The sequence below is a fragment of the Lithobates pipiens genome, unplaced genomic scaffold (genome assembly GCF_037356315.1).
Source record: "Lithobates pipiens isolate NorthernLeopardFrog02 unplaced genomic scaffold, aLitPip1_a1.2 Scaffold_8, whole genome shotgun sequence".
NCBI classification, from domain to species: domain Eukaryota; kingdom Metazoa; phylum Chordata; class Amphibia; order Anura; family Ranidae; genus Lithobates; species Lithobates pipiens.
In genome coordinates this window covers 330,748,768-330,776,039 of record NW_027507903.1, presented here as the reverse complement: position 1 = coordinate 330,776,039, position 27,272 = coordinate 330,748,768, and the positions used below count along the sequence as shown (strand labels likewise).

The window sequence follows — 27,272 nt, the reverse complement described above, 5'->3', positions numbered from 1 at the left end:
CGGACTTGACCACACACGATGAACAAACAGTCCGTTGAAAGCTTGCGCGATGACGTGTACAGCACGTACGACGGGACTAGAAATAGGACGTCCAATACACAGCAATGCAACCTTCCGCCGTGTAAATCCTTTCTGAGCATGCGCCATACTTAGTCCATCCAACTAGCCTACTCACGAGCGGACTGTCCGCTGAAACCAAAGTTGGACGGACAATATTACGGAAATTCCGAAATACTTAGTCCGCCAGACTGCACGCTGAAAAAGTCCGCTGAAGCCCACACACGAGCGGACTGTCCGCTGAAATGTGTTTCGGCAGACTAAGTTGGACAGGCAGTCCGCCCGTGTGTACGCGGCTTAAGGGTCAGTTATTAACCACTGTCCAAATCTTTCTGTCTGTCATGTCAGTCATAGGACTTGTGCCACATCTACCTTTCAGGCTTGAAAGGTCCATGAGAGGGCCATGATCTCAGTCTAGAGTTCTCACTCTCGAGTCTCTAATAATTCCCGGGTCGTCACCCAAAACTTGTAATATATATATATATTATATATATATATATATATATATTTTTTTTTTTTTTTTCTCCGGGCTACACACAGTAGCAGTCAAATGGCACATATTACATGTGGCCACACAGGCATTACTCGCCACACAGGCTCACTACTACAGTCCTCTGGTCAGATCTTCTCACAAGTTTCATAAATCTATTGACACCCCAAGAATAGAAACAAAACATCAACATTGATAATTATTATCGGCTCTTTCTGCAGCAGGTAAAGTAAAGGAAATATTTGGTTCAAACTGTGTAAAATCAACATCACTTTATTTACACATAATTTTACCTTAATCTCACCATCTCATCAACAGCATAAGACTCCTTCAGCCAATGGACCCCAGACACTGACTAATTAATTGCCATGGAGAGCAGAATAAGTAAGAGTAAGGCTGCATTCACACCTGAGCGTAGCGTGTTTGAGCGTTTTTACCAGCGTTTTGTCGCGCGTATTCGCGCGTTTGCATACAGCGTTTTCCGGCGTTTTTTAACTTCAGCGTTTTTTTTTCAGCCAATAGGAAAAATATTAATCTTTTTTCATCTGCTTCCTGAGTACTGTACTTTAATGTACTTCCGGTTCAGCATTGTGCTCATGTACTTCCGGTTCAGCATTGTGCTCATGTACTTCCGGTTCAGCATTGTGCTCCCTGCTCCATATCTACTATCTACTACAAAGATGAGTGACGATGAGATGGCATGTTTTGTGGCAGCATCCGCTGTTGCCACATTTTTTCTGCATGAACAAGAGAGAAGGAAGAAGAGGGCACGCAGATATTGGATCCACCCCGTAATTGCCGATCGGGAAGAGAGAGGGCAATTTTGGGTTATGTACAGTGACCTACGTGACCATGAAGATACATTTTTGGACTACACCAGGATGTCCATAAAAAGGTTAGTCAAAATAGTTGGATTCATGATGTTTGACATTGTTCCTGTCTTATTTTATAACGTCCACTAATAAACGCCATATTTGTTATTTTTTTTTCACAGCTTTGATGAGTTACTGGGTTTACTCAGTAGTCGGTTGCAGCGAATGGACACATATTTTCGGAACAGTATACCCCCTATGGAACGACTAATTATCACACTGAGGTAATATTTTCATATTTCTATTAAATTTTTTAACCACTTACCACCTCACGCCAATGTACATCGGCAGAATGGCACGGCTGGACACAAGCACATACATGTACGTTGCTCAGTGCCCAGCCGTGGATCGGGAGTGCCCCGCCGGTGGTGCGTTCCTGACCCGGTCCTAAACTTTGTGACCGTGGCCGCGGGACCAGCGGACCTGATCGCCGCTGGTGTCCCGCAATCGGGTCACAGAGCTGAAGAACGAGGAGAGATCCGAGTAGACAAACCTCTCCCCGTGCTTCCTACTGTGGCTGTCACCGATCAGAAAGACAATCAGTGACGTCACATGCCAGGCCACGCCCACTAAAATAAAAACCACATAACGTCATACATAACACCTACACTGCCCCCTAGTGGTTAACACCTTCCTGCCAGTGTCCAAAAAGGTGTTAAAAATGTCCGATGTGTCTGCAAAAATGTCGCAGTTACAATAAAAATCGCTGATCGCCACCATTACAGGAAAAAAAAAAAGATAAAAATGCTATAAAACTATCCCCTATAAAGGACATAAATTTTGTTTTGAAGCCACGTTGCACGACCGCGCAATTGTAGCGACGCAGTGCCAAATCACAAAAAGGGGCCTGGTCCTTTGGCTGCAAATTGGTTTGGGGCTTAACTGAGATTAATGAAGAACCTAATATGAATCATTTTTTATATGCATAAAATAAACACCAATCACACATTTTTAAAGCCAAATAAAAACTTTATTTTTTTTATTTAAAGTGGTTGTATACTCGAATTTTTAACTTTTACCTACAGGAAAGCCTATAATAAGGCTTACCTGTAGGTAAAAAAAATATCTCCTAAACCTGTACGGTTTAGGATATTCCCCTCGGTATGTGCCGCTGACTGCAGCGGCGCATGCGCACAAGGGGATTCTCGGCCTGAAAATCCAGCAGTGGCCTGCCGGCCGGAATGAAATCTCCCACGCGCATGCGCGGGAGTGACGATATCGCGGCTCCGGCCACTCACAGCGTCGGAGCCGCGATACCCGGAAGAAACGCAGAGGGAGCATGTCAGCTGGATCGGGCCAGATGTCGGGGCCTCGTTCTAAGGTAAGTATTTCATAATGAGCTAGTATGCGGTGCATACTAGCTCATTATGCCTTTTGCTTTGCAGGTTTAAAAAAAAATAAAAAATTTGCGGGTTTACTACCGCTTTAAAATATTACTGAAATATAACTTTTTCTGTTATAACTTTTTCTGTTCGTTTGTTAGTTTTGCAGATATACAGCTTAACAAAGAAATAGAGGTAACGTAGCTCATCAACCAAAAAAAAAAATTAGAGGCGATGGAATGTTTGGGAGGAGTTGACTCCCTCATTGGGTGTATTCACCACATTCATTGCATGGCCATATTGTGACCAGGTGGAGGTAGAGGGATTCTCATTTTGCTGCCAATTAGAAGGTGGTGGTGGTGGTGGTGGTGGTGGTGTTGGCAGAGGAAAGTAATTTGAAGGTGGTGGTGTTGGCAGAGGAAGGTAATGAGAGGATGGTGGTGCTGGCAGATGGGGCGGGGGGTGATTTGCATAGGGACCATAAGGTGGCGGAGGCTCTGAGGGCCTATATGTGGGGGTTGGTGGTATAAAAGTCGCAATATAGCGTATGGTACCTGCCAACATGTCTGCCTGGAGTTCTGATGGTATCTTCTCCATCAGACCTTCCAGACATCTTGCAGAAACCAGCACATGAGACCTGTTGCTGTTCATTTTTTCTGACATACTGGTCATAATGTCCAGCATGCGGTTGAAGTCAGGTTCAGAAGCCTTCCTTCTTATTGCTCTAGCAGGTACACGAGCAGAAATGGATAGTAGGGACTCCTCATCTCGCACATGTGTCTCAGATGTAGACCGTGCTGGAGTCGACAATTGGCTCTCCAGATCTTGACCTGCTTGATCACTTGATGCTTGATGCTTGATGCTTGGCTTGCTTGCTGACTTTGATCACTTGATGCTTGGCTTGCTTGCTGACTAGCATCTGTGTCCAAATCATCATTTGGATTACTGTCCTCCCAGCAGTTTTCAGTCCTGAAAATAGAATTGAATTATTATAACTTTCTCTTTACATTTTGTTTAATGACATTCGTACACAGATGATAGCTTACCGCCCCAAAGCCAGCAATGGCCGAAGGAATTCCATTTCTCTTGCATGCAGATAATCTCTCGGAGCACATGCCCCAGATCCACTCCTAAATTCCCTTTGCAGTCTTAGATGTCGAGTGTAGGCATCACGTATACTCTTCCACTCTATTTTGAGCAGTTTAACTGTTAAAAAACACATTGAAATATATATGTTTATTTCTTTGTAGGTACCTAGCAACCGGACAATCTTTATCGAGTATACACTATGCCTTTTGTGTTGGAAAATCCACAGCAAGCTACATAATTCGTGACACTTGCTCTGCTATTTACAACATACTAAAGGATATTGTTTTCAAAAAACCTACAGCGGAAGACTGGTCAAGGATCTCAGAAGTTTTCTGGCAACGCTGCAACTTCCCCAACTGTGTTGGAGCCATCGATGGGAAACATATTCACATCGTAAAGCCCATGGGTAGTGGAAGCCAGTATTTTAATTATAAGAAATATTTTTCTTTTGTGTTAATGGCAGTGGCTGATGCTAATTATTGCTTCAGCTACATTGACATTGGATCATATGGTAGCAGCGCTGACTCTATTTTTTCACATTCATCATTTGGACACCTGCTGCGCAACAATTCTCTGGACCTTCCAGAAAACAGGCCACTCCCTGGCACAAATGGCCCTCCCCTACCCAGTGTTTTTGTTGGAGATGAGGCCTTTGCTCTGAGTAAGCATCTTCTACGGCCTTACTCGGGGCACAACCTGACTGAACAGAGGAGTGTGTTTAATTATAGACTAACACGAGCACGTCGCGTTGTCGAATGTGCATTTGGCATATTGGCAAACAAATGGCGGGTACTGCACACTCCCATTGTTCTCAACATGCAAAATGCAGTTTGTGTTGTTAAAGCTGCATGTGCCTTGCATAATTTTGTTCGCCAGCGGGATGGATTTGACTTCGAGGACCCAGTACATGAGAACATGGAAAGAGTTCATTGGACCGGTGTTCGTGGAAGCAGACAAGGGACACAGGTCAGGGATCAATTTGCCTCCTACTTCATGTCTCCAGCAGGACCATCCCATGGCAGCTTGAGGCAATATAATAAATTAAACACTTTAGTTCTTTGTAAATACGACCATATACTATGCTGTACTGATTTATTAATAAAAATGCTTGATGTATTGACAAGAAGTCTCATGTTTTTTTTTTTTAAATATATACTTTTTTTGTGCAGTATCCTTCCAATATCCACTAGGGGTCAGAGTGTGTCATCATGTATTTATGACATTCTGCTAATACTATACTCATACTCCCATGTAGTGATGGACGAACTTCCGACGGGACGTTTCGCGAACGCGAAATGCGAACGGACCCAAACGTTCGCGAAACAGAACGTTCGCCGCGGGCCCCATTGACTTCAATGGGAGGCGAACTTTGCAAACCTTCATGTCGAATTTGCGGCCACGTGGTAATTATTAGGGGGTAAAACGTAGTCCCACCATCTGGACAATGACATAATACATGTATGAGGTGAATTTGGGATCGATAACTACAAGCATTTTTATTTTATTTGGGAAATTGTTCTAACAATTCAGGACTATGGAGCTAATGAAGGCAATGGAGGAGAGGGAAGGTCAGGGACCAGGGTAGGCAAAGAAGAGGGTGCAGGAGATGATCACCAGCAGCGTGACATACCGGAATGACACATGCACCGTGATAGAGGCATCTGACAGCAGCACCGTAATACAGAGCACTGACAGCAGCACCGTGACATACAGCGCTGACAGCAGCACCGTGACATACAGCGCTGACAGCAGCACCGTGACATACAGCGCTGACAGCAGCACCGTGACATACAGCGCTGACAGCAGCACCGTGACATACAGCGCTGACAGCAGCACCGTGACATACAGCGCTGACAGCAGCACCGTGACATACAGCGCTGACAGCAGCACCGTGACATACAGCGCTGACAGCAGCACCGTGACATACAGCGCTGACAGCAGCACCGTGACATACAGCGCTGACAGCAGCACCGTGACATACAGCGCTGACAGCAGCACCGTGACATACAGCGCTGACAGCAGCACCGTGACATACAGCGCTGACAGCAGCACCGTGACATACAGCACTGACAGCAGCACCGTAAGCAGCCCCAGGAGGAAGTCAGCACAGCACAGGGATGGTGTGATCCCCTCATAATAAGAACCCCCAGGAGGAAGTCAGCACAGCACAGGGATAGTGTGATCCCTTCATAATAAGAACCCCCAGGAGGAAGTCAGCACAGCACAGGGATATCATAAGCAGCCCCAGTAGAAATATGACACCGCTCAACCTCTTCAAAGAGGAGGGTAGGGGCATATAGTACGGTGTGCTTTTTTGGGTCAAGGAAGTGAGCCAAATGAATTAAGAAGGTCTGTGTGCTTGATTAAAAAAATAGTTTATAGACATATACATGGTCTACTGGTCACATGTGTTGAATTCCTCCGAGATCCATGCCTCATTCATTTTTAGAAATGTGAGGTAGTTAACACTGTGGTGAGCTAGGCGAGTACGCTTATCGGTCACAATCCCCCCTGCTGCGCTGAACGTCCTTTCGGACAGGACACTGGATGAGGGGCAAGCCAACAGTTCGATTGCAAATTGGGCAAGCTCTGGCCAGAGGTCAAGCCTGCCCACCCAGTAGTCTAGGGGTTCATCACTCCTCAGAGCGTCCACATCGGCCGTTAACCCAATGTAGTCGGACACCTGACGGTCTAGGCGTTCCCTGATGCTGGATCCGGATGACACCTGTCGATGGGTCGGCTGAAAGAATGACCTCATATCCGAAGTCACCAACACATCTTCAAACCGGCCTCTTCTTGCAGGCGCTGTTGGATTGGTACCCGCAAATCCTTCTCTGGGAGTGGGAATTGCTCCTCTGCCAGCGCACGCAAAAGCAGAATGCAGCATTTCTCGAAGCAAGGCCTGGAAGTGCTGCATTCTGACAGCCCTCTGCGACGGCGGTAACATTTCCGCCATTTTGTGTTTGTACCGGGGGTCTAAGTACGTTGCCACCCAGTACTGGTCCTTGACCCTCATGCTTTTTATACGGGGGTCCCTATTAAAACACTGGAGCATGAAGGCCCCCATTTGCACTAAAGTGGAAGCGGTGTGGTGGCCTGGCTCCTGCTCATCATCCAGGATAATGTCGTCCTCTTCATTCTCCTCTCCCCATCCACGCACAACAGGGATCCCAGAAAGGTTTAAAGCATGCTCTTCTTGCTCCTGCTCATCCGCCCCGGCACCATCCTCCTCTGACTCCTCATCAGACTCCTGTTGTTGACTTGTCTCAGATAGAGTAGCCCCCCCTGGGAATTCATCCAGCATTGCGACTTCCTCATCTTCCCGCTCCTGCTCCTCCACAGCCTGATCAATGACACGACGCAATGCACGCTCCAGAAAGAAGGCATAAGGTACCATGTCACTGATGGCGCCATGGCTGCGACTGACCAGTTTGGTGATCTCCTCAAATGGCCGCAGAAGTCTGCATGTGTCGCGCATGAGCAGCCACTGGCGCGGTGAAAAAAAACCCAGCTCCCCAGAACCGTTTCTTTCGCAGAGTTCATACAGGTAGACGTTAACTGCACGTTTCTGCTGGAGCAGCCTATCAAGCATATAGAAGGTTGAGTTCCATCGCGTCGGGCAATCGCAAATAAGACGTCTGACCGGCAGATGGTGTCGCCGCTGAATGTCAGCAAGGCGAGCCATGGCCGTGTAAGATCTTCTGAAATGGGCCGAGATTTTCCTTGCCTGCCGCAAGATGTCCTGGACCCCAGGGTATTTGACAAGGAATCGCTGCACGACCAAGTTTAAGACGTGTGCCATGCACGGCACGTGCGTGATTTTGCCCTGTTTCAATGCGCTAAGCAGATTGGCACCGTTGTCACACACCACTTTACCAACTGTCAAATTGAGCGGTGTTAGCCACTCATCTGCCTGTGAACGCAAAGCTGAAAGGAGTGCCGGGCCAGTGTGGCTCTTTGCTTCCAGGCACAACAGACGCAGCACGGCATGGCAACGTCTCACCTGGCATGTGGAATAGGTTCTGGGGAGCTTGGGCGGTGCAGTGGAAGAGACGCTAGCAGCGGAAAAGGAGGAGGCAGCTGAGGAGGAGAGGGAGGAGGATGGAGTAGGAGGAGGAGAAGAAGAGTCAGGCCTGCATGCAATCCGTGGCGGTAAAACCAAATCTACACGGGTGCCACGGGTTACATGCTTGACGGCCGTCAGAAGGTTCACCCAGTGGGCAGTAAAACTGATATACCTTCCCTGCCCGTGTTTGCTAGACCACGTGTCTGTGGTCAGATGTATCTTGGCACCGACACTGTGTGCCAGAGATACATTCACTTGCCGCTGAACATGGCCATATAGCTCTGGGATGCCCTTCTCTGAGAAATACTTCCTTCCTGGGACCTTCCATTGTGGTGTTCCAATGGCCACAAATTTGCGAAAGGCCTCCGAGTCCACCAGTTTATATGGCAGTAGTTGGCGGGCTATGAGTTCTGACAAGCCAGCCGCCAACCGTTGGGCAAGAGGGTTATCCGGCATCATCATTTTTTTACGCTCAAACATTAGGCCCACGGAAGCCTGCCTTTTTGCAGAAAAATGTGAGCTTGGCGTGATGGAAGGTGGAGTGGAGGACAATTGTGAGGAGAGAGGAGAAGGAGAAGTAGAAGACGAGGCTGGACGGTGAGAGCCTGCAGTGTGGCTTTGTGTGTTCCGTTGCTCCCACTGGGCTCGGTGATGGCTGCTCATGTGCCTTCTTAAGGCGGTCGTCCCTAGGTGAGTATTGGGCTTACCGCGACTAACGCGTTGACTGCAAAGATTGCAGATGGCAACGCTATTGTCAGCAGCGGACACGTTAAAAAAAGCCCACACTGCGGAGCCATGTGCCGGTGTCCTGGGAGCGCCAGATGTGACCGTACATGGTCGATGACTCGCTCCTGATACATTTGCAGTCTGCTTTGTCCCTGCTGTGCAATGTAAGTCATTGCTGCTTCTCCTCCCTATCTGCTGGTCCATATCTCCCTCTGAACTCCCCTCCTCTTCCTCTCTTGTGGGCACCCACGTGACATCACTAGACACGTCATCATCAACGTCACCTTCCCCACCGCTATAAGTAGAGATCTCGGAGTAGGCAGCAACACCGGGGACCAACCTCCTCCTTGGGCTGATCTGGGTACTGGCGTCAGACTGCTGAGTAGCGCTTGTTGCTACCTCCTCTTCCTGATCCAATACCAAGAGTGGCTGCGCATCAGAAATGTCCTCTTGATATGGATCGGAAAATAATTCCAGTGACTCAAGCGGAAGGTATGTGGTGGTGGTGGTGGTGGTCGTGTTGTTGGTGGTAGTGTCTTTGGGGGTGCACATAGCAGAGAGTGAAGAAGAGGGTGCAGATCGAGAGGATGAGGAGGGTGCAGAAGAGTAAGGCTGAGCGAGCCACTCAACCAAGTCTGGTGCATCCTTTAAAGTAATTGAACGCACCTTCTGCAACTTCCCACTTTGGCTCAAGCCTGTTGCTCCTGCCCTACCCCTACCACCCCTGCGGAAGGGCCTGCCTCTTCCTCTGCATGTCATTTTTTAAATGACCCTGTGACAAAACTCTTAGTCCCTATACCGCTGAAGGACTGCTGCAGTATAGGTGAGCGGTCAGCAGTGGTGCACGTCAACCCTATCTATTGTGGACCTATAGCGGTCCTTACAGAACAGCAGACTGTACCGCACTCAAGCCTATGTACCGTAGCACCCTATACCAAGTTACCAGTCCTTATAAGAACTTTTGTGGAACAAGCAGGTTGTGTGTTAGTGATTAGCAGACTGTACGTCAGTCCCTATACCGCTGAAGGACTGCTGCAGTATAGGTGAGCGGTCAGCAGTGGTGCACGTCAACCCTATCTATTGTGGACCTATAGCGGTCCTTACAGAACAGCAGACTGTACCGCACTCAAGCCTATGTACCGTAGCACCCTATACCAAGTTACCAGTCCTTATAAGAACTTTTGTGGACCAAGCAGGTTGTGTATTAGTGTTTAGCAGACTGTACGTCAGTCCCTATACCGCTGAAGGACTGCTGCAGTATAGGGCAGCGGTCAGCAGTGGTGCACGTCAACCCTATCTATTGTGGACCGATAGCGGTCCTTACAGAACAGCAGACTGTACCGCACTCAAGCCTATGTACCGTAGCACCCTATACCAAGTTACCAGTCCTTATAAGAACTTTTGTGGAACAAGCAGGTTGTGTGTTAGTGATTAGCAGACTGTACGTCAGTCCCTATACCGCTGAAGGACTGCTGCAGTATAGGTGAGCGGTCAGCAGTGGTGCACGTCAACCCTATCTATTGTGGACCTATAGCGGTCCTTACAGAACAGCAGACTGTACCGCACTCAAGCCTATGTACCGTAGCACCCTATACCAAGTTACCAGTCCTTATAAGAACTTTTGTGGACCAAGCAGGTTGTGTATTAGTGTTTAGCAGACTGTACGTCAGTCCCTATACCGCTGAAGGACTGCTGCAGTATAGGGCAGCGGTCAGCAGTGGTGCACGTCAACCCTATCTATTGTGGACCGATAGCGGTCCTTACAGAACAGCAGACTGTACCGCACTCAAGCCTATGTACCGTAGCACCCTATACCAAGTTACCAGTCCTTATAAGAACTTTTGTGGAACAAGCAGGTTGTGTGTTAGTGATTAGCAGACTGTACGTCAGTCCCTATACCGCTGAAGGACTGCTGCAGTATAGGGCAGCGGTCAGCAGTGGTGCACGTCAACCCTATCTATTGTGGACCGATAGCGGTCCTTACAGAACAGCAGACTGTACCGCACTCAAGCCTATGTACCGTAGCACCCTATACCAAGTTACCAGTCCTTATAAGAACTTTTGTGGAACAAGCAGGTTGTGTGTTAGTGATTAGCAGACTGTACGTCAGTCCCTATACCGCTGAAGGACTGCTGCAGTATAGGTGAGCGGTCAGCAGTGGTGCACGTCAACCCTATCTATTGTGGACCTATAGCGGTCCTTACAGAACAGCAGACTGTACCGCACTCAAGCCTATGTACCGTAGCACCCTATACCAAGTTACCAGTCCTTATAAGAACTTTTGTGGAACAAGCAGGTTGTGTGTTAGTGATTAGCAGACTGTACGTCAGTCCCTATACCGCTGAAGGACTGCTGCAGTATAGGGCAGCGGTCAGCAGTGGTGCACGTCAACCCTATCTATTGTGGACCGATAGCGGTCCTTACAGAACAGCAGACTGTACCGCACTCAAGCCTATGTACCGTAGCACCCTATACCAAGTTACCAGTCCTTATAAGAACTTTTGTGGACCAAGCAGGTTGTGTATTAGTGTTTAGCAGACTGTACGTCAGTCCCTATACCGCTGAAGGACTGCTGCAGTATAGGGCAGCGGTCAGCAGTGGTGCACGTCAACCCTATCTATTGTGGACCGATAGCGGTCCTTACAGAACAGCAGACTGTACCGCACTCAAGCCTATGTACCGTAGCACCCTATACCAAGTTACCAGTCCTTATAAGAACTTTTGTGGAACAAGCAGGTTGTGTGTTAGTGATTAGCAGACTGTACGTCAGTCCCTATACCGCTGAAGGACTGCTGCAGTATAGGGCAGCGGTCAGCAGTGGTGCACGTCAACCCTATCTATTGTGGACCGATAGCGGTCCTTACAGAACAGCAGACTGTACCGCACTCAAGCCTATGTACCGTAGCACCCTATACCAAGTTACCAGTCCTTATAAGAACTTTTGTGGAACAAGCAGGTTGTGTGTTAGTGATTAGCAGACTGTACGTCAGTCCCTATACCGCTGAAGGACTGCTGCAGTATAGGTGAGCGGTCAGCAGTGGTGCACGTCAACCCTATCTATTGTGGACCTATAGCGGTCCTTACAGAACAGCAGACTGTACCGCACTCAAGCCTATGTACCGTAGCACCCTATACCAAGTTACCAGTCCTTATAAGAACTTTTGTGGACCAAGCAGGTTGTGTATTAGTGTTTAGCAGACTGTACGTCAGTCCCTATACCGCTGAAGGACTGCTGCAGTATAGGGCAGCGGTCAGCAGTGGTGCACGTCAACCCTATCTATTGTGGACCGATAGCGGTCCTTACAGAACAGCAGACTGTACCGCACTCAAGCCTATGTACCGTAGCACCCTATACCAAGTTACCAGTCCTTATAAGAACTTTTGTGGACCAAGCAGGTTGTGTATTAGTGTTTAGCAGACTGTACGTCAGTCCCTATACCGCTGAAGGACTGCTGCAGTATAGGGCAGCGGTCAGCAGTGGTGCACGTCAACCCTATCTATTGTGGACCGATAGCGGTCCTTACAGAACAGCAGACTGTACCGCACTCAAGCCTATGTACCGTAGCACCCTATACCAAGTTACCAGTCCTTATAAGAACTTTTGTGGACCAAGCAGGTTGTGTATTAGTGTTTAGCAGACTGTACGTCAGTCCCTATACCGCTGAAGGACTGCTGCAGTATAGGGCAGCGGTCAGCAGTGGTGCACGTCAACCCTATCTATTGTGGACCGATAGCGGTCCTTACAGAACAGCAGACTGTACCGCACTCAAGCCTATGTACCGTAGCACCCTATACCAAGTTACCAGTCCTTATAAGAACTTTTGTGGAACAAGCAGGTTGTGTGTTAGTGATTAGCAGACTGTACGTCAGTCCCTATACCGCTGAAGGACTGCTGCAGTATAGGGCAGCGGTCAGCAGTGGTGCACGTCAACCCTATCTATTGTGGACCGATAGCGGTCCTTACAGAACAGCAGACTGTACCGCACTCAAGCCTATGTACCGTAGCACCCTATACCAAGTTACCAGTCCTTATAAGAACTTTTGTGGAACAAGTGAGTTGTGAATGTTTAGCAGACTGCAGCAGAAGGGCAGCAGTCAAGTATAATATCCTTTCTATATTTGGAAGAAAGAATATTATACATGTACAAGCCTATTACTGTACCACTGATACCAGTCCTGAAAAGAACCTTTGTGGAACTAATAATAACAGCAAGTCTTTAAAATTACCCTCACTGCCTGACAACACTGCTTCCTTCCTGTCCCTATACAAATTGGCAAAAAAAGAGAACGATTAGTGGTTACTGGAACAGCTCTTTTGTGGACCTTGATAGTAACAGCTAATGATGATGATGATGATGATGATGATGAAAGACTAATCTGGCTGTCCCTGTAGCATACACCGTCCTTTCCCTTTCTCTAAACTAACAAAAGACACTCAGGCTGCTGCAAGAATCAGCAGCACAGCAAACCTATCAACACCTAACACCTATACCAGTCCTGAAAAGAACTTTTGTGTACCAAATAGCTAGTGGTTTATCTCTCCCTACTCCACACAGGAACCTGTCCCTATCGTAACAGAAGAAAGAATGTAAAATGGCCACCGGATCGGGTGTATTTATAGGTTAGGGGGAATGTACAAGTGTCCATGTGCTGTCATGTCTCAATTGGCTGTCCTGTATCACATGATAAACGTGTCACCAAAGGTTAAAGTTCTTGTATACATTAAACACGTAAGTCCGCCGCGGCGAACGACGGAAAAAGGCGTTCGAACGTGCGGACCGCGAATGTCGGAAATTCGCCGCGAAACGACCGCCGGGCGAACCGTTCGGCCATCACTACTCCCATGCATAGGCCCCTTTCACACTGTGGCATTGTTCAGGCGGAAGCAGTGAAGGAGCAGTGTATTCACTAGCTAGCGCACCGCTCCAGTGTGAAAGCCCTCCGGCTTTCACAATGGAGAGAAAGGAGCCTGTATAGCACCTGAAAAAGCGACTCCTTTCACTGCACTGTGAAAGCAGGAGTGCTGGAGCAGTGCACTAGCAGGACGGTAAAAAAAGTCCTGCTAGCAGCATCTTTGGAGCGGTGGATACCGCTCCTACCCATTGAAATCAATGGGCCAGCGTGGCTATACCACCGGCAAATCGCCGCTGCTAGCAGCCGCTAGAACGCTGGCAAAGGGCCGCTGCAGCGGTGCTTTGTGTGCGATTGCGGCCCTTTGCCAGCGTTCTAGCGGCCGCTAGCGGGGCGGTTTTAACCCCCGCTAGCGGCCGAAAAAAGGGTTAATGCAGCGGTGCTTTGCGTGCGATTTTAACCCTTTTTCGGCCGCTAGCGGGGGTTAAAACCGCCCCGCTAGCGGCCACTAGAACGCTGGCAAAGGGCCGCAATCGCACACAAAGCACCGCTGCAGCGGCCCTTTGCCAGCGTTCTAGCGGCCGCTAGCAGGGCGGATTTAACCCCCGCTAGCGGCCGAAAAAAGGGTTATAATCGCACACAAAGCACCGCTGCAGCGGCTCTCTGCCAGCGTTCTAGCGGCCGCTAGCAGGGCGGTTTTAACCACCGCTAGCAGCCTAAAAAGGGTTAAAATCGCACACAAAGCACTGCTGCATTAACCCTTTTTCGGCCGCTAGCGGGGGTTTAATCCGCCCTGCTAGCGGCCGCTAGAACGTTGGCAAAGCGCCGCTGCAGCGGTGCTTTGTGTGCGATTGTGACCCTTTTTCGGCCGCTAGCGGGGGTTAAAACCCCTGCTAGAGGCCACATACCACAAACAAAATGACAGCAATGCGCCAACCCACCAACACCCGCACTGTACCAGTGTGAAAGGGGCCTTATAATGTACTAATCATCCTATTATGTCCCTATTGTGGTTATGTTTGCAGGGGTTTCTCTTACCTTTCTCATCCTTCACATGGCCAGTTAGGTCTGCCCAGTTTGTAAAAACTTGGATGGCAATCTGGTTCCATGCCCTCCTCTTGCTCGCTCGCAGTTTGTAGCATGGATCTCTGGTATCATACAGACAGGGGTGCTCCTTCACCATTCTTATGAAGCTCTCCTGATCTAGGAGACATACTGTCTCATCCAGTTCTCCTTCCATATTGCTGGTCTCCATGTGAGCTAAAAATGGTGATCTGTGCACTTCCGGTGTATTTTTTATGTCCTTTATGTCATTTCCTTATTTAAATTATGTAAATTATATTTTTTCTTGAGCAGATACAGCGACAAAACGCCCATAGAAACGCTTGTTGTCACGCTAAACGCTTGAATCGAGCGTTTCCATTAGTTTCTATGGGAATAAAAACGCCCAAATCAGCCCGATTCGCGTGACAAAAAAGGGTCTGGAACTTGTTTGAGCTTCAGGCATAGGGCTTCAGGCGACTTGGAGTGGAGATGTGAACCATCTCCATTAAGAATAATGGATTTTTTCCCCTCCAGCGTTTTGTAGCTTCAGGCGACAAGCTACAAAACGCTCAGGTGTGAATGGGGTCTAACAGTTTCTTATCGTGGCCACTTGTATGCTCAACGTGAGTTTCTTGTCTCTCTGACCAGGAGCCCACTGGACTGTATGCGAGTCAAAAGGCACCATTCTGTTAAATCCGATTTAGGAGTCTCAAAACAAGACAGATGATGCGATAGTGAGTCCAGATCTTGAGATAAGATAAATAGGTGCTTTATTATTCAGTGCAGTGGAGAGACACAACACACTGATATTCATCACTACCAGGCCGAGCGAAGAAGGAAGTGTGTCTGACTTAAAAATATCAAGTTTAACAACATATATACTTTATGAAAATGCATAAGCACTAGGCGTGTTATAGGTGTGACCGTATAGTTTAGTCCAATCAGCATTCATATCTTCTTAGTAGCAAGGGAACAGTCTAATGAGTATATACATGATGTGGCTCTCAAAAAAAGACAATTGAGCAATATTTGGTCTATTCAGACTGGTTATGATAAGGAAGTAATTTTACGAAGCTTTCTGGTTCTTATCAGCAACTTGTGCCATCACATATCCTGTAGTTTTGTTTTCCATGGAATTGAAACAAGCCATCTAATTATATATATATATATATATATATATATATATATATATATATATATATACACACACACATCATCATCAGGCCCCTATAGTTCTACTCAGTTAGAAATAAGGAAGATGACCCCAAGGAAGAGATAGAGTGTTATCAGATAGCCAGATTAACAGATTAATATGATGCCGAGATGGCTGATGCAAATGAGTAAAGATATGTATCCACATACAGCCTAAGAAGAACTTTGCTCCACTTAGTAGTGAAGTAGCACTGTGGACCCTCTGGTATGAAATTAGGCTGGGAAGATATTATAGTGATATATATATATATATATATATATATATATATATATATATATATATGGACTAACACTTTAAGAATTTATATTACGCTTGGTTTCTTTCTTTCCTTCTTAGATGCCTTGTTTTTTTTCCTGAGAGGCAAAGCTGAAGAATGCCTGTGATGGCATGAACTTCTGATAAGAACCCAAGATGGCTTAAAATTAGACTGTCTTATCTAAATAGTTTAAACTAGAACTGTCATGGTGGCATCCATGTCCAGTTTCACTTTCTATCAGTCACATGATGTATACACCTATTTAACTGTTTGCTGGCTACTAAGAAGATATGAATGCTGATTTGACTAACTATACAGCCACACCTAGATTACAGCCTAAAACACGCCTAGACCTTATGCATATTCATAACTATTAAGTGTTTAACTTTATGTTTGTAAGATAGAGATACTTCCTTCTTCAGTCAGCTCAGCAGAGCTGGATATCTGTGTGTTGTGTCTCTCCACTGCAGCGTATCAAATAAAATTGCACCCTTCTATCGATTTGATTCTACTATCTCATCTGAACGGTCTTGTTTAAAGACTCCCTAATTTGGTTTAACACCACCCTTTTTTTTAAACTATTCATTAAAAATTACGGTTTCATCTGATTAATTGTCATGGCTTTCTGCACTTAAAACATGGGATTCATGAACTCTACTATATTACTACACAAGGTCTCGGTTCACTACTCTTCTTCTTCATGAAGAAGAAACCAGCACCAGCAGGGAATGAGGATTTGCAGATGAAACCTTGAGAAAGTGTGTCTGCAACATACTCCTCCATGGCCTTATTCTCCAAGACCGACAAAGGGTAAACCCAGACACGAGGGGGTATGGCATCAGGTTGAAGTTCAATTGAGCAACCATACAGCCGATGTGGAGGCAAACTATCGGCTTGACCTTTGTCAAAGATATCGCTAAAATCGTGGTACTCCTCCGGCAGGGAGGAGAGTGAAGAGGTACACAGGACCTTGGCTACCTTCTGGAAGCATATCTTACTGCATTGTGGCGACCAGGAGAGAACCTCAGCACAGAGCCAATCAAAAGAGGGGTTGTACCTCTGTAACCAAGGATAACCAATGGAAACTTGGGTGAGGAAAAAACTTGGAAATGGATTATCTCATGGGGAAGAGCCCCTATGACTATGGACAATGGAACCGTCTCATGAGTCACATGGGCAGGCTGTACGGGTCTCCCATCAAGAGTTACGCAGCTGCCATGGAATTGAGTGCTTCAATACAAAGGCAGCATCTGAACAGGCCTGCAAGCCGCAGAGTCGATTAAATCCTGTATCTCGACGGACAACTCAGCCTAAGAAAGGGTGACTGAAACCAGGGGCTTATCCTTCTGGATAATTGGGGATGAAACAATGCCACCTAAGGTAACAGGACCTTAAAGAGTAAGTAAACCCTGATGAATTTACTTCCTCTTTCATTCCCTGAAAAGGTAAAGCATAATGGACTACTATGCATCGCATAGTAGTCCATTATGTGTCACTTACCTGACACAGGAGCAAGCGATGTCACCGCTGTCCTCTGCAGTCCGGCGCATCCATCTTCTCGGTGGGTCTCACCGCTTCGCCGCTGTCATTCGGCGAAGCCGCAATGACGTCACTCCCGCGCATGCATACGGAAGCCGCCATGCGTGGCATATCGCCGTTGACGGCGCCACGCTCAGTGCGCCTGCACACTGCTGTCTACGGCACATGCGCGTAGACAGCGGTGCCTGTCTTTCGGTAAATATCTCCTAAACCGTTTAGGTTTAGGAGATATTTCTTGGACCTACAGGTAAGCCTTAATCTAGGCTTACCTGTAGGTCAAAGTGTGTTGTAAGGGTTTACAACCACTTTAAGGTTCGGGTGTTCCCTGGATGGGTAGGACAAGACTTCAAAAAGTGACCTGCCTGGCCACAATAAAGGCATAATCTCTCCCTCCTCCTAAAGGTTCTCTCATCAGCAGAGAGACACGTGAAGCCCAAGTCCATGGGTTCATCTTTACTGACCAACTCGGTACCAGGAGGCATGGGAGGTGAGGAAGCCACGGGTGGGACTGTAAAGCTCGGAGGCAAATGTACAGGAGGCTTCCGCAAGCACTCCTTAACCGGTTCCCACCCTATAGCCGAATGACGGCTGTAGAGCAGGCGCTTTCGTCCGGGAGGCCGTCCCTGGACGTCTTTGTGTTTACTTCCGCAATGCGCGCCGCCGCGGGCGCGCATCAGGGAATTTTTGTGTTTGCAGTGTCTCCCAGAGACAGGCAAACACAGATCGCTGTGAACGGCCAATCAAAGCGGCCGTTTACAGCGCGATCCCAGCTGCCAATGGGAGATGATCTCAAATGTAAACATATGAGATCATCTCCCATTGTCCTGTCTCTCTCTCCTCACAGAGAGACAGCGTGTGAGGAGAGAGAGGATCTGTGAGTTATAACGTGATACATTATATAAAATGTGTCAGCCCCAGTGCCATCTGTCAGCCCCAGTGCCATCTGCCAGTACTGTCAGCCCCAGTGCCATGTGCCAGTGCCAGTGCCACCTGCCAGTGCCATCTGCCAGCCCCAGTGCCATCTGCCAGTGTCATCTGCCAGCCCCAGTGACATCTGCCAGCCCCATCTGCCAGAGCAATTAGCAAGAGCAAATAGCCAGCGTCATCTACCAGTGCCATCTGCCAGTGCCATCTGCCAGTGCCATCTGTCAGCGCCATCTGCCAGGGACATCTGCCAGCGACATTTGTCAGCGCCATCTGTCAGCGCCATCTGCCAGCGCCATCTGCCAGCGCCATTTGTCAGAGCCATCTGTCAGCCCCATTTGCCAGCCCCATCTGTCAGTGCCATCTGCCTCCAGTGCCATCTGCCAGTGCCACATGTTGTCAGTGCCATGTGTTGTCAGTGCCACCTGTCGTCAGTGCCACCTGCCACGTCAGTGCCACCTGCCACGTCAGTGTCACCTGTGATCAGTGCTGTTAGTGTCACCTGCTAGTGTCACTTGCCACATCAGCGTCACCTGTCAGTGTCATCTTCCAGATCAGCGTCACCTGTCAGTGTCATCTGCCACAACAGTGTCACCTGTCAGTGCCATTTGTGATCAATAAAAATGTCACAAAGATTATATTCAGCCGAGGAGGCATATGATATTCTTGCAGCCGACGAGAGCAACGGGGAGCTCTCGGCTTCGGATTCCTCCTCATATTCAGATTGTGAGTCTGACGTGGACTACGAGCCTGTCCTCAGCAGCGGTACAATGACAGCCTCAGAGGAGGAAGATGATAGTCTGCCCATCAGACGAAGGCGTACTGGTGAGGAGGCGGTACCATCCACCAGCACCGCAGAGCCATCCACCGGCAACGCAGTGCCATCCACCAGCACCACAGTACCTCAGCAAAGGCCAAGTACCAGTGTGTCAACTGGGCCCCAAAGGGTTAGGACCCATGCCAGCCTTCCCTATTCCCTCCAGAACCCCTTGTGGCTTCCTCTTAACTCAGGAGAAGCTAACGTTCCCCCTTTCACTGCCAACCCAGGAGTCCAGGTGGACACACACAATTTTTCCCTGATGTACTTTTTCCACTTAATTTTTACCGAGGACATGCTTGAATCGATTGTGGTCCAGTCCAACCTATATGCCCAACAATTTATTGAAAGCAACCCAACGTCCTCTTATGCCCATCCCTACGAGTGGAGAGCCCTAACAGTGGAGGAGTTTAAAAATGTTTTGGGCCTCACATTTTGTATGGGACTAAACAATAAAAATGAAATATGTGCATATTGGTCATCCCGCCCCAGCTATCACATGCCCATCTTTTCCTCAATAATGCCCCAGACCAGATATCTCATGATAATGAGATTCCTACACTTTAACGACAATACCCAGTGCCTTCCCCGAAATGACCCAAATTTTGATAAACTTTACAAAATTCGGCTGCTAATAAATTATTTTTCTGAGATCTTCCCCCAGTTGTTTACCCCAGACCAACACATATGTGTGGATGAGTCCCTGATCAAATTTTCTGTCAGGCTGGGCCTAAAACAATTTATTCCCTCCAAAAGGGCCCGCTATGGGGTGAAAATGTATAAATTGTGTGACCGAGCCACAGGGTATACATATTCCTTCATGGTATACGAAGGGAAGGACACCCAGCTACATCCCCCTAATTGCCCCGAATACATCGGATCGAGTGGGAAAGTTGTTTGGGAACTCATAAACCCACTCCTAGAGAAAGGCTACCATCTCTATGTGGATAATTTTTACACAAGTTTACCCATGTTCTGCAACCTCCATAGAAAGCAAACTCCAGCATGTGGCACCGTAAGGACGAACCGGAAGGGCTTTCCTCAAAGCCTCGTCAACAAAAGGTTAAGAAAAGGCGAAGCGGTGAGTTTACGGAACGAGGAAATTTTGGCTGTGAAGTGGAGGGACAGAAGGGATGTGTACATGCTTTCTTCGATCCACAGCAACACTTTTGTTGAGATCACCAGGAGGAATGGCCCAATACAAAAACCAACTTGTATCCATGAGTACAACATGTTCATGGGGGGTGTCGACTTGAACGACCAGATGCTCGAACCCTACCTTGCCACAAGAAGAACATACAAGTGGTATAAAAAAAATTAAATTTATTTCTTTAATTTGGCCATATACAACACGTATGTAATCTATACAACACGTATGTAAAGACCCATACCCTTCCTTGGCTACCATAACCCTCACTTCCTGCCATTTACCTTCACACCCCTTATGCCTCTGCCTGATCTGGAACTGACCCTGGACTGTTATTTGAACACGCTTCTGCCTACCGATTCTGTACATACCACTGCCTGATCTGGAACTGACCCTGGACTGTTTGACCATGCCTTTTGCCTACCTCTTGGACTGATCTTGTACCTTCTCAGTGGACTAGTGTGATTCATAACAGGGGTCTCACATATGTGAGGGGCTCCAGAATTGTTTTTTTGGATGAAGAAGACAATTTCATTTGTTTTCTCATTCCTAGATTAGGGTCTGGAGACTCGGAGGCTTCAAAGAGATTTGGGTGGGAGAAGCCTCTACCCCTATCCCCATTCTGTCCTGAACGAGGCCCTACTTCTGCCTGCTGCCTGTAGGACCTATACCATCATGCCTCTGCCTGTCGCATGAACTGACCACACCACATGGATGGACCATGTTCCTGCCTACTACCAGGACCAATATTTTGGCACTGCTGACAATCTCTGCCTGCACTGACCTTGGACTATATATGGACAGTATCCCTGCCTGCTGCCTATATTGACTATGGACAGTATACCTGCCTGTTGCCTGGAAAATTGTGTTCACTTTTGCTGACCAAGTCCCTGCCTGCTGCCTGGACCAGTGCTATCATCCTGTGGACAACTACGCTGCTAAAACCACAGGTAATCTTTTGTGTACTCTTTGCTCAGCAGAATGTATTTTGGGGTGTAATTCTTGGTATGTGCATGCTATGTGTCCCTGAAACACCTGATGGTGTTCCTTGCATGTTGGACCTCTGTATGTGGCCAAGCTGTGTAAAGATCTCACACATTTGGTATTGCCATACTCAGGAGGAGTAACAGAACGTATTTTGGGGTATAATTTTTGCTATGTACATGCTATGTGTTGGAAATATCTTATAAATGGACAACTTTGCGTAAAAAAAATGCGTTTTCATTTTTTTTCCACATTTTCCCAAAACTTCTGGAAAAAAATTAACCATTCAAAAGACTCATTATGCCTCATAGATTATACGTTGGGGTGTTAGCTTTTCAAAATTGGGTCACTTTGTGGGCATTTCCATTGTCCTGGTGCTCCAGGGCCTTCAAAAATGTAATAGGTGGTTGAGAAATGAGATGTGTAATTTATGCTCCTAGAACGCCTGATGGTGCTATTTCAATATTGGGCCTCTGTATGTGGCCAGGCTGTGTAAAAGTCTCACAGATTTGGTATTGCCATACTCAGGAGGAGTAGCAGAACATATTTTGGGGTGTCATTTTTGCTATGTACATGCTATGTGTTGGAAATATCTTATAAATGGACAACTTTGCGTAAATTTTTTATTTTTTTTTCACATTTTCCCAAAACTTCTGGAAAAAAAATGAACCATTCAAAAGACTCATTATGCCTCATAAATTATACGTTGGGGTGTTAGCTTTCCAAAATGGGGTCACTTTGTGGGCATTTCCATTGTCCTGGTGCTCCAGGGCCTTCAAAAGTGTAATAGGTGGTTGAGAAATGAAATGTGTAATTTATGCTTCTAGAATGCCTGATGGTGCTATTTCAATATTGGGCCTCTGTATGTGGCCAGGCTGTGTAAAAGTCTCACACATTTGGTATCGTAATACTCAGAAGGAGTAGCAGAACGTATTTTGGGGTGTCCTTTGTGGTATACACATGCCATGTGAGAGAAATAACCTATTACATTGAAAATTTTGTGGGAAAAAGATGACAACATCAAAAACCTCACCATGCATCTTAGTAAATACCTTGGAATGTCTACTTTCAAAAAAGGGGTCATTTGGGGGGTATTTGTACTTGCCTGGCTTGTTCTGGTCGCAAGAAATGAGATAGGCCACCAGTACATCAGGTGTGATCAATTTTTTATGATTCGCACCACAGCTTGTGGACTCTCTAACTTTCACAAAGACCAAATAATATCCACTCATTTGGGTTATTTTTACCAAAGATATGTAGCAGTATAAATTGTGGCCAAAATTTATTTAAAAAAAATAATAATTTGCAAAATTTTATCCCATAAACTAAGAAAAATGCGTTTTTAATTTATAGCGCAAAAAATAAAAAACTCAGAGGTGGTCAAATACCACCAAAAGAAAGCTCTATTTGTGGGAAAAAAAGGACACAAAATTCATTTGGGTACAGTGTTACATGACTGAGTAATTGTCATTCAAAGTGTGAGAGCACCGAAAGCTGAAAATTGGTCTGGCAGGAATAGTGTTTAAGTGCCCAGTAAGCAAGTGGTTAAAAGAGAGATGTTTTGACTATGTTTGTTCTATTTATTTTTATTATTAAACAAGTGTGATTAAGAGCCGGTTCACACAGCGGGCGATGCGAGGCGACACGACTCGCCTCGCCTCGCTCTCGCAAGTCGCCCCCGTTCTGTACAATGGAACCGTTCTGAGAGGAGCGACTCGAGTCGCTCCGACTCAGAAAAAAGGTTCCTGTACTACTTTTGGGCGACCTCGGGGCGACTTGCATTGACTTCTATACAGAAGTCATCTGCAAGTTGCCGCTGAGGTCGCGGCAGGTCGCGGCGAGGCAAGTCGGAGTCGCCTCGCCTGCAGTGTGAACCGGCCCTTAACTGCACTTCTGTCTCCGTATGATTGTATGGTTTCTTACAGAAAGGCTTCACTGCTGGTTTCCCTTACCTAAGATACTGGAACCTGCACCCAAAGCTGATTTAAGAATCGGCTCTGGTGAGGATAATGCTGGATCCTTGGACAGGTAAGTGTCCTTATATTATAAGTCAGCTGCCACATTATTTGTTGCTGCTGACTTTTCATTTTTTGGGGGGTGAGACTGGAGCTCCTCTTTAAAAAGTACCTTTCCATTGCAATCTGCAGACATATTTTTTTAAATCATTAAAAAGGTTACTTGCTTGCAATAACTAGAGTACCGTGCTGGTATAGAGAATTTAAATCTTAGTTCCTGTTTGTGTGATTGGCTTGTTATTTTCTCAGAAATCAGCAATATGATATAGATGCAACTGCAGGTATCCCCTGCAAAAGGAGTTTTATTTTTGATGACATACTCCTTTAGACTCATTCCCTACAAAAGGGATACAGAAACTGAAGCTTTCTTCATTACAGCACTGGTTATAATGAAGGACCCTCCTTTTCAGAAATCAATCCGAGAAAGGATAGTTTCACCAGAACAGAGAAAGGTTTGACAGTACAAAAAATGATCATTTACATGGCAGCACAAGGTAAAGTGTGATGTTATACACATATCTCTGTGCCAAAGCCATAATTCATACTTCATTTTTGTTCATCATTATGGGCGCATGATTAAAAATGAAGGTTTGGTCTGATTAGTTGTCATGGCTTTCTGCACTTTAAACATGGGATTTATGAACTCTACTATATTACTACACAAAGTGGTGTTGCCTTATGAGTTTATGTTAAATCTCCATTAATAACTGTAAAATATTGTAATTAGGAATTTATTTAATTTAGCTTGTACCTATGGAGTACGTGCAACATAGCTTCAAAGAAGTGTCTGTTAGACCAGACAATTTGGTGCCTAGGCTTGTGTATCTAAACAATGGAACCCAAACCTCATTGTTCTACACATATTCACTTCAAAGAATTCCATATTTGAATATGCAATGAGGGGCCGTGACCAGTCCGTCATGTATACTTCATTTCCCTGAAAATGTAATCCACTTACAAGGTTAAGTTTCCTGCTCAAAATAGTCTGGGACAAGGATTTGCTTTAAAGGGGGCAGACTTATGCAAAGTATAGGGATTGGAGACGTAGCCAGTCCTTAAGCAGGAATAGGGAAGCCCACCAATCAGAGCCACTCCATGCCAACCAGTGAGGCACCAGCCTGTATTGATATACGCAGACTAGATGGGAGCGAAACACTCTCTATGGCAGAGCAGTCACGTGAATGGAGCCTCTAGAGGAATGGTAAATACGGATAATCTCCCTTGTACTTGTATCTAAATATGTTGGTCTTAAGTTTTTTTTATGTCCGATGCCCTGTTGTAGAGTAATATTTTAAGGAATATACTCTGTATTCCTTAATTTAATCCATGATTTTTACCCTTTGCTTGTACAAATAGATTGTGTGTATTAGTCTAGGCCTAATTTACTATATACCAATACATTTTTGTTATTGTGTTAAAGCTTTCACTCATGGTCAAAGAACTCTCATTTAACCCAGATCATATGTGAGTGATATTAAATTTCAAATATAGTAAACGGGTAAGAGTGGTTTCTAGTGGGGACTAGAGATGAGCTTCATGTTCAAGGCAAAGAAAACCCGTTTGCAGTATATGGCCCTGGCAAGCTAATGTGGCTGCTTGCCGCCATAGCAACCAGCTATCAGCAATCTTGTTGATGGCTTTCGAAGTTAGGTCAGACAGTTTAGAATGGTCAATAAAGGAGGCTTTCTTATGTGTCAGCTTCTCACCATAAAAAGGCAGGTTTCCCAGCAGCCATATTTAAAATGTACTTAGCTGGGATAGGGACTGCTATTGTAAGTGCATAGGAACAGACAGTGTAAAGCGTGTAGGCTTGTAGGTAGATGTAAACCATTCTGTTGTGTATCTTAGGGGTGAGGGAAGGGAAGGATTTTTATATCTAAATGCACCTGTTGTGTGTCCTGCCCTAGCGAGGACCTTTTAGTACAGTATCAGAAGCTATTAAAGTGGTTGTAAATTTCAATGATTATTTGTACCTATAGGTAAGCCTATAATAAGGCTTACATAGAGGTACTGTAAATATCTCCGAAAAGTGCACCGTTTAGGAGATATTTACTGTATATGCAGCCAAAGATGTCATCGGTGTACAAGCTCTGAAGGAATGGCCACCTGTGATGTTTCTTTAGAGCCCTGTGCTGTGACCAGCGGCTCCTGCATGCACCCGCGGGAGTGATGTCACGCGGCTCTGGCCAGTCACATAGCCGGAGTCTGTGGACCCAGAAGGAAGACAGGTTAAGGTGGATGCAGCCTCCATCGGTGACATTGCATCGATGGAGGGCTTCGTTTGCAGGTAAGTTTCACATAATGTGCTACATTATGCTTTTACTTTGCAGGTCAGAAAAAAATAGATCCTCTGGAAAGCTTATATGAAATTTATTTTAATGGTTGGGTTTACATCCAGATTAACAAACTATGCTTGAGTTCTTTAAATTGTAGAGCTAGGGTACTTTTTAGTATGTGCCCTGCCTGTTTGCACTAATCTATGCATCAAATCAACTGATTTATATCTAACCCTACAATGGTAAACGCCTGAGCTACCTTTCTCCTATTAAATGGGGTCCTTCCCCATTTTTTTAAGAATGGGGTGAACAGAATTCTTCTGGCAGTTTTCGCTGACAGTCTGCCAAGAAACTATTTTTTTTACATTGTTTGATAAAAAATATATATATGCAAAACGTGTGCACACCTAAACCTAAACACCTAAACCACTTTACATTACATCACACACCGTGCACCAGGCATATTATTCCTAACTAAAACTGTCCTGCTGTTGGACAGATTTACACTGCTGTATCCTCTGCAGTAACTTACTAATAGGTAAATGAAAATAGCCAGTCGACCGGAGCTGTCCGGCCCCGTTGCCTGTCTGGGAGGGGGTGTGGGGCCTACATGCCGAACCTGACCCTTCTACACGGGCGAGCGGGTCCGGGAGTCTCGGGCCTGCACCGCCGCCCCATCAGCAACCAACCGGAGGCGACGTGGGAGGCTCATCCCAGCCGCCCATACATCCGCAATGGCAACATTACCTGCAAGCAATTCCTACCAAAGAAGACTTTAAGCAATTGATAGAAGATGTCAAGTCTACCTGTAGAGCGGAAATACAAATGCTACACTCCGGTCTCAGGCACCTGGCCGACCGGGTGGAGATGGCTGAGGAGGAGATTCAAGAGACCAAGATAGCGATTCACAAGACCCAAACGCAGGGGGCTGACCACCGCGCGCTCCTGAGAGATATGCAACGCCATGTGGAAGACTTAGATAACAGGGGGCGCAGGCACAACATAAGAGTGAGGGGGATACCGGAGGCGGAAGGCCCGGAAGATCTACAATTTATTCTGCAGGAAATATTTAATGAACTGCTTGGGGAACCCCCTACCAAGTTTATTGAGATGGACAGAGCCTTGCGCCCCAAAAACGCAACATCAAGTCCCAGGGACGTTATTTGCAGACTCACCTCGTTCCACATCAAGGAGGACATAATGAGACAGGCACGCCTGGCTCGGGTGGTGACCTTCCGGAACACGCCAGTCCAACTCTTTCCGGACCTCTCTTGGCTTACGCTACAGAAACGTAGAATTCTCCAGCCGCTCCTCCGCACCCTCCAAGAAGCTGCCATCCCTTACCGTTGGGGATTCCCAATTTCCCTCACAGGTAAACATCAAGGCAAGATGGCCTCCCTGCGGTTCCCTGAAGACCTCCACGCCTTCTGTGAAGATCTGGGCGTCCGCCCGCCCCAGCTGCCGGATTGGGACCTAGTGGCTACTCAGCCCGCCCCCCCGACATTGTGGCAGAAGGTCCCATCCCGCCAACGACCTCGAAACCGGGAAGCACCGAAAAAATCTGCTCGTCAAGGACATGGCTGA

At 46.6% G+C, this 27,272-nt stretch overlaps 1 protein-coding gene across 1 annotated transcript; it reads left to right on the top strand.

Annotated features, from left to right (window-relative positions):
* Positions 1–801: 801 nt before the first annotated feature.
* LOC143962118 (uncharacterized) lies at positions 802–27,272 on the top strand. The gene is made up of 5 exons (XM_077471443.1): positions 802–1,442; positions 1,542–1,643; positions 3,992–4,956; positions 23,323–23,425; positions 26,534–27,272. Exons 1-5 carry the CDS (start codon positions 916–918, stop codon positions 27,270–27,272), a joined length of 2,436 nt encoding a protein of 811 aa, XP_077327569.1. The 5' UTR covers positions 802–915.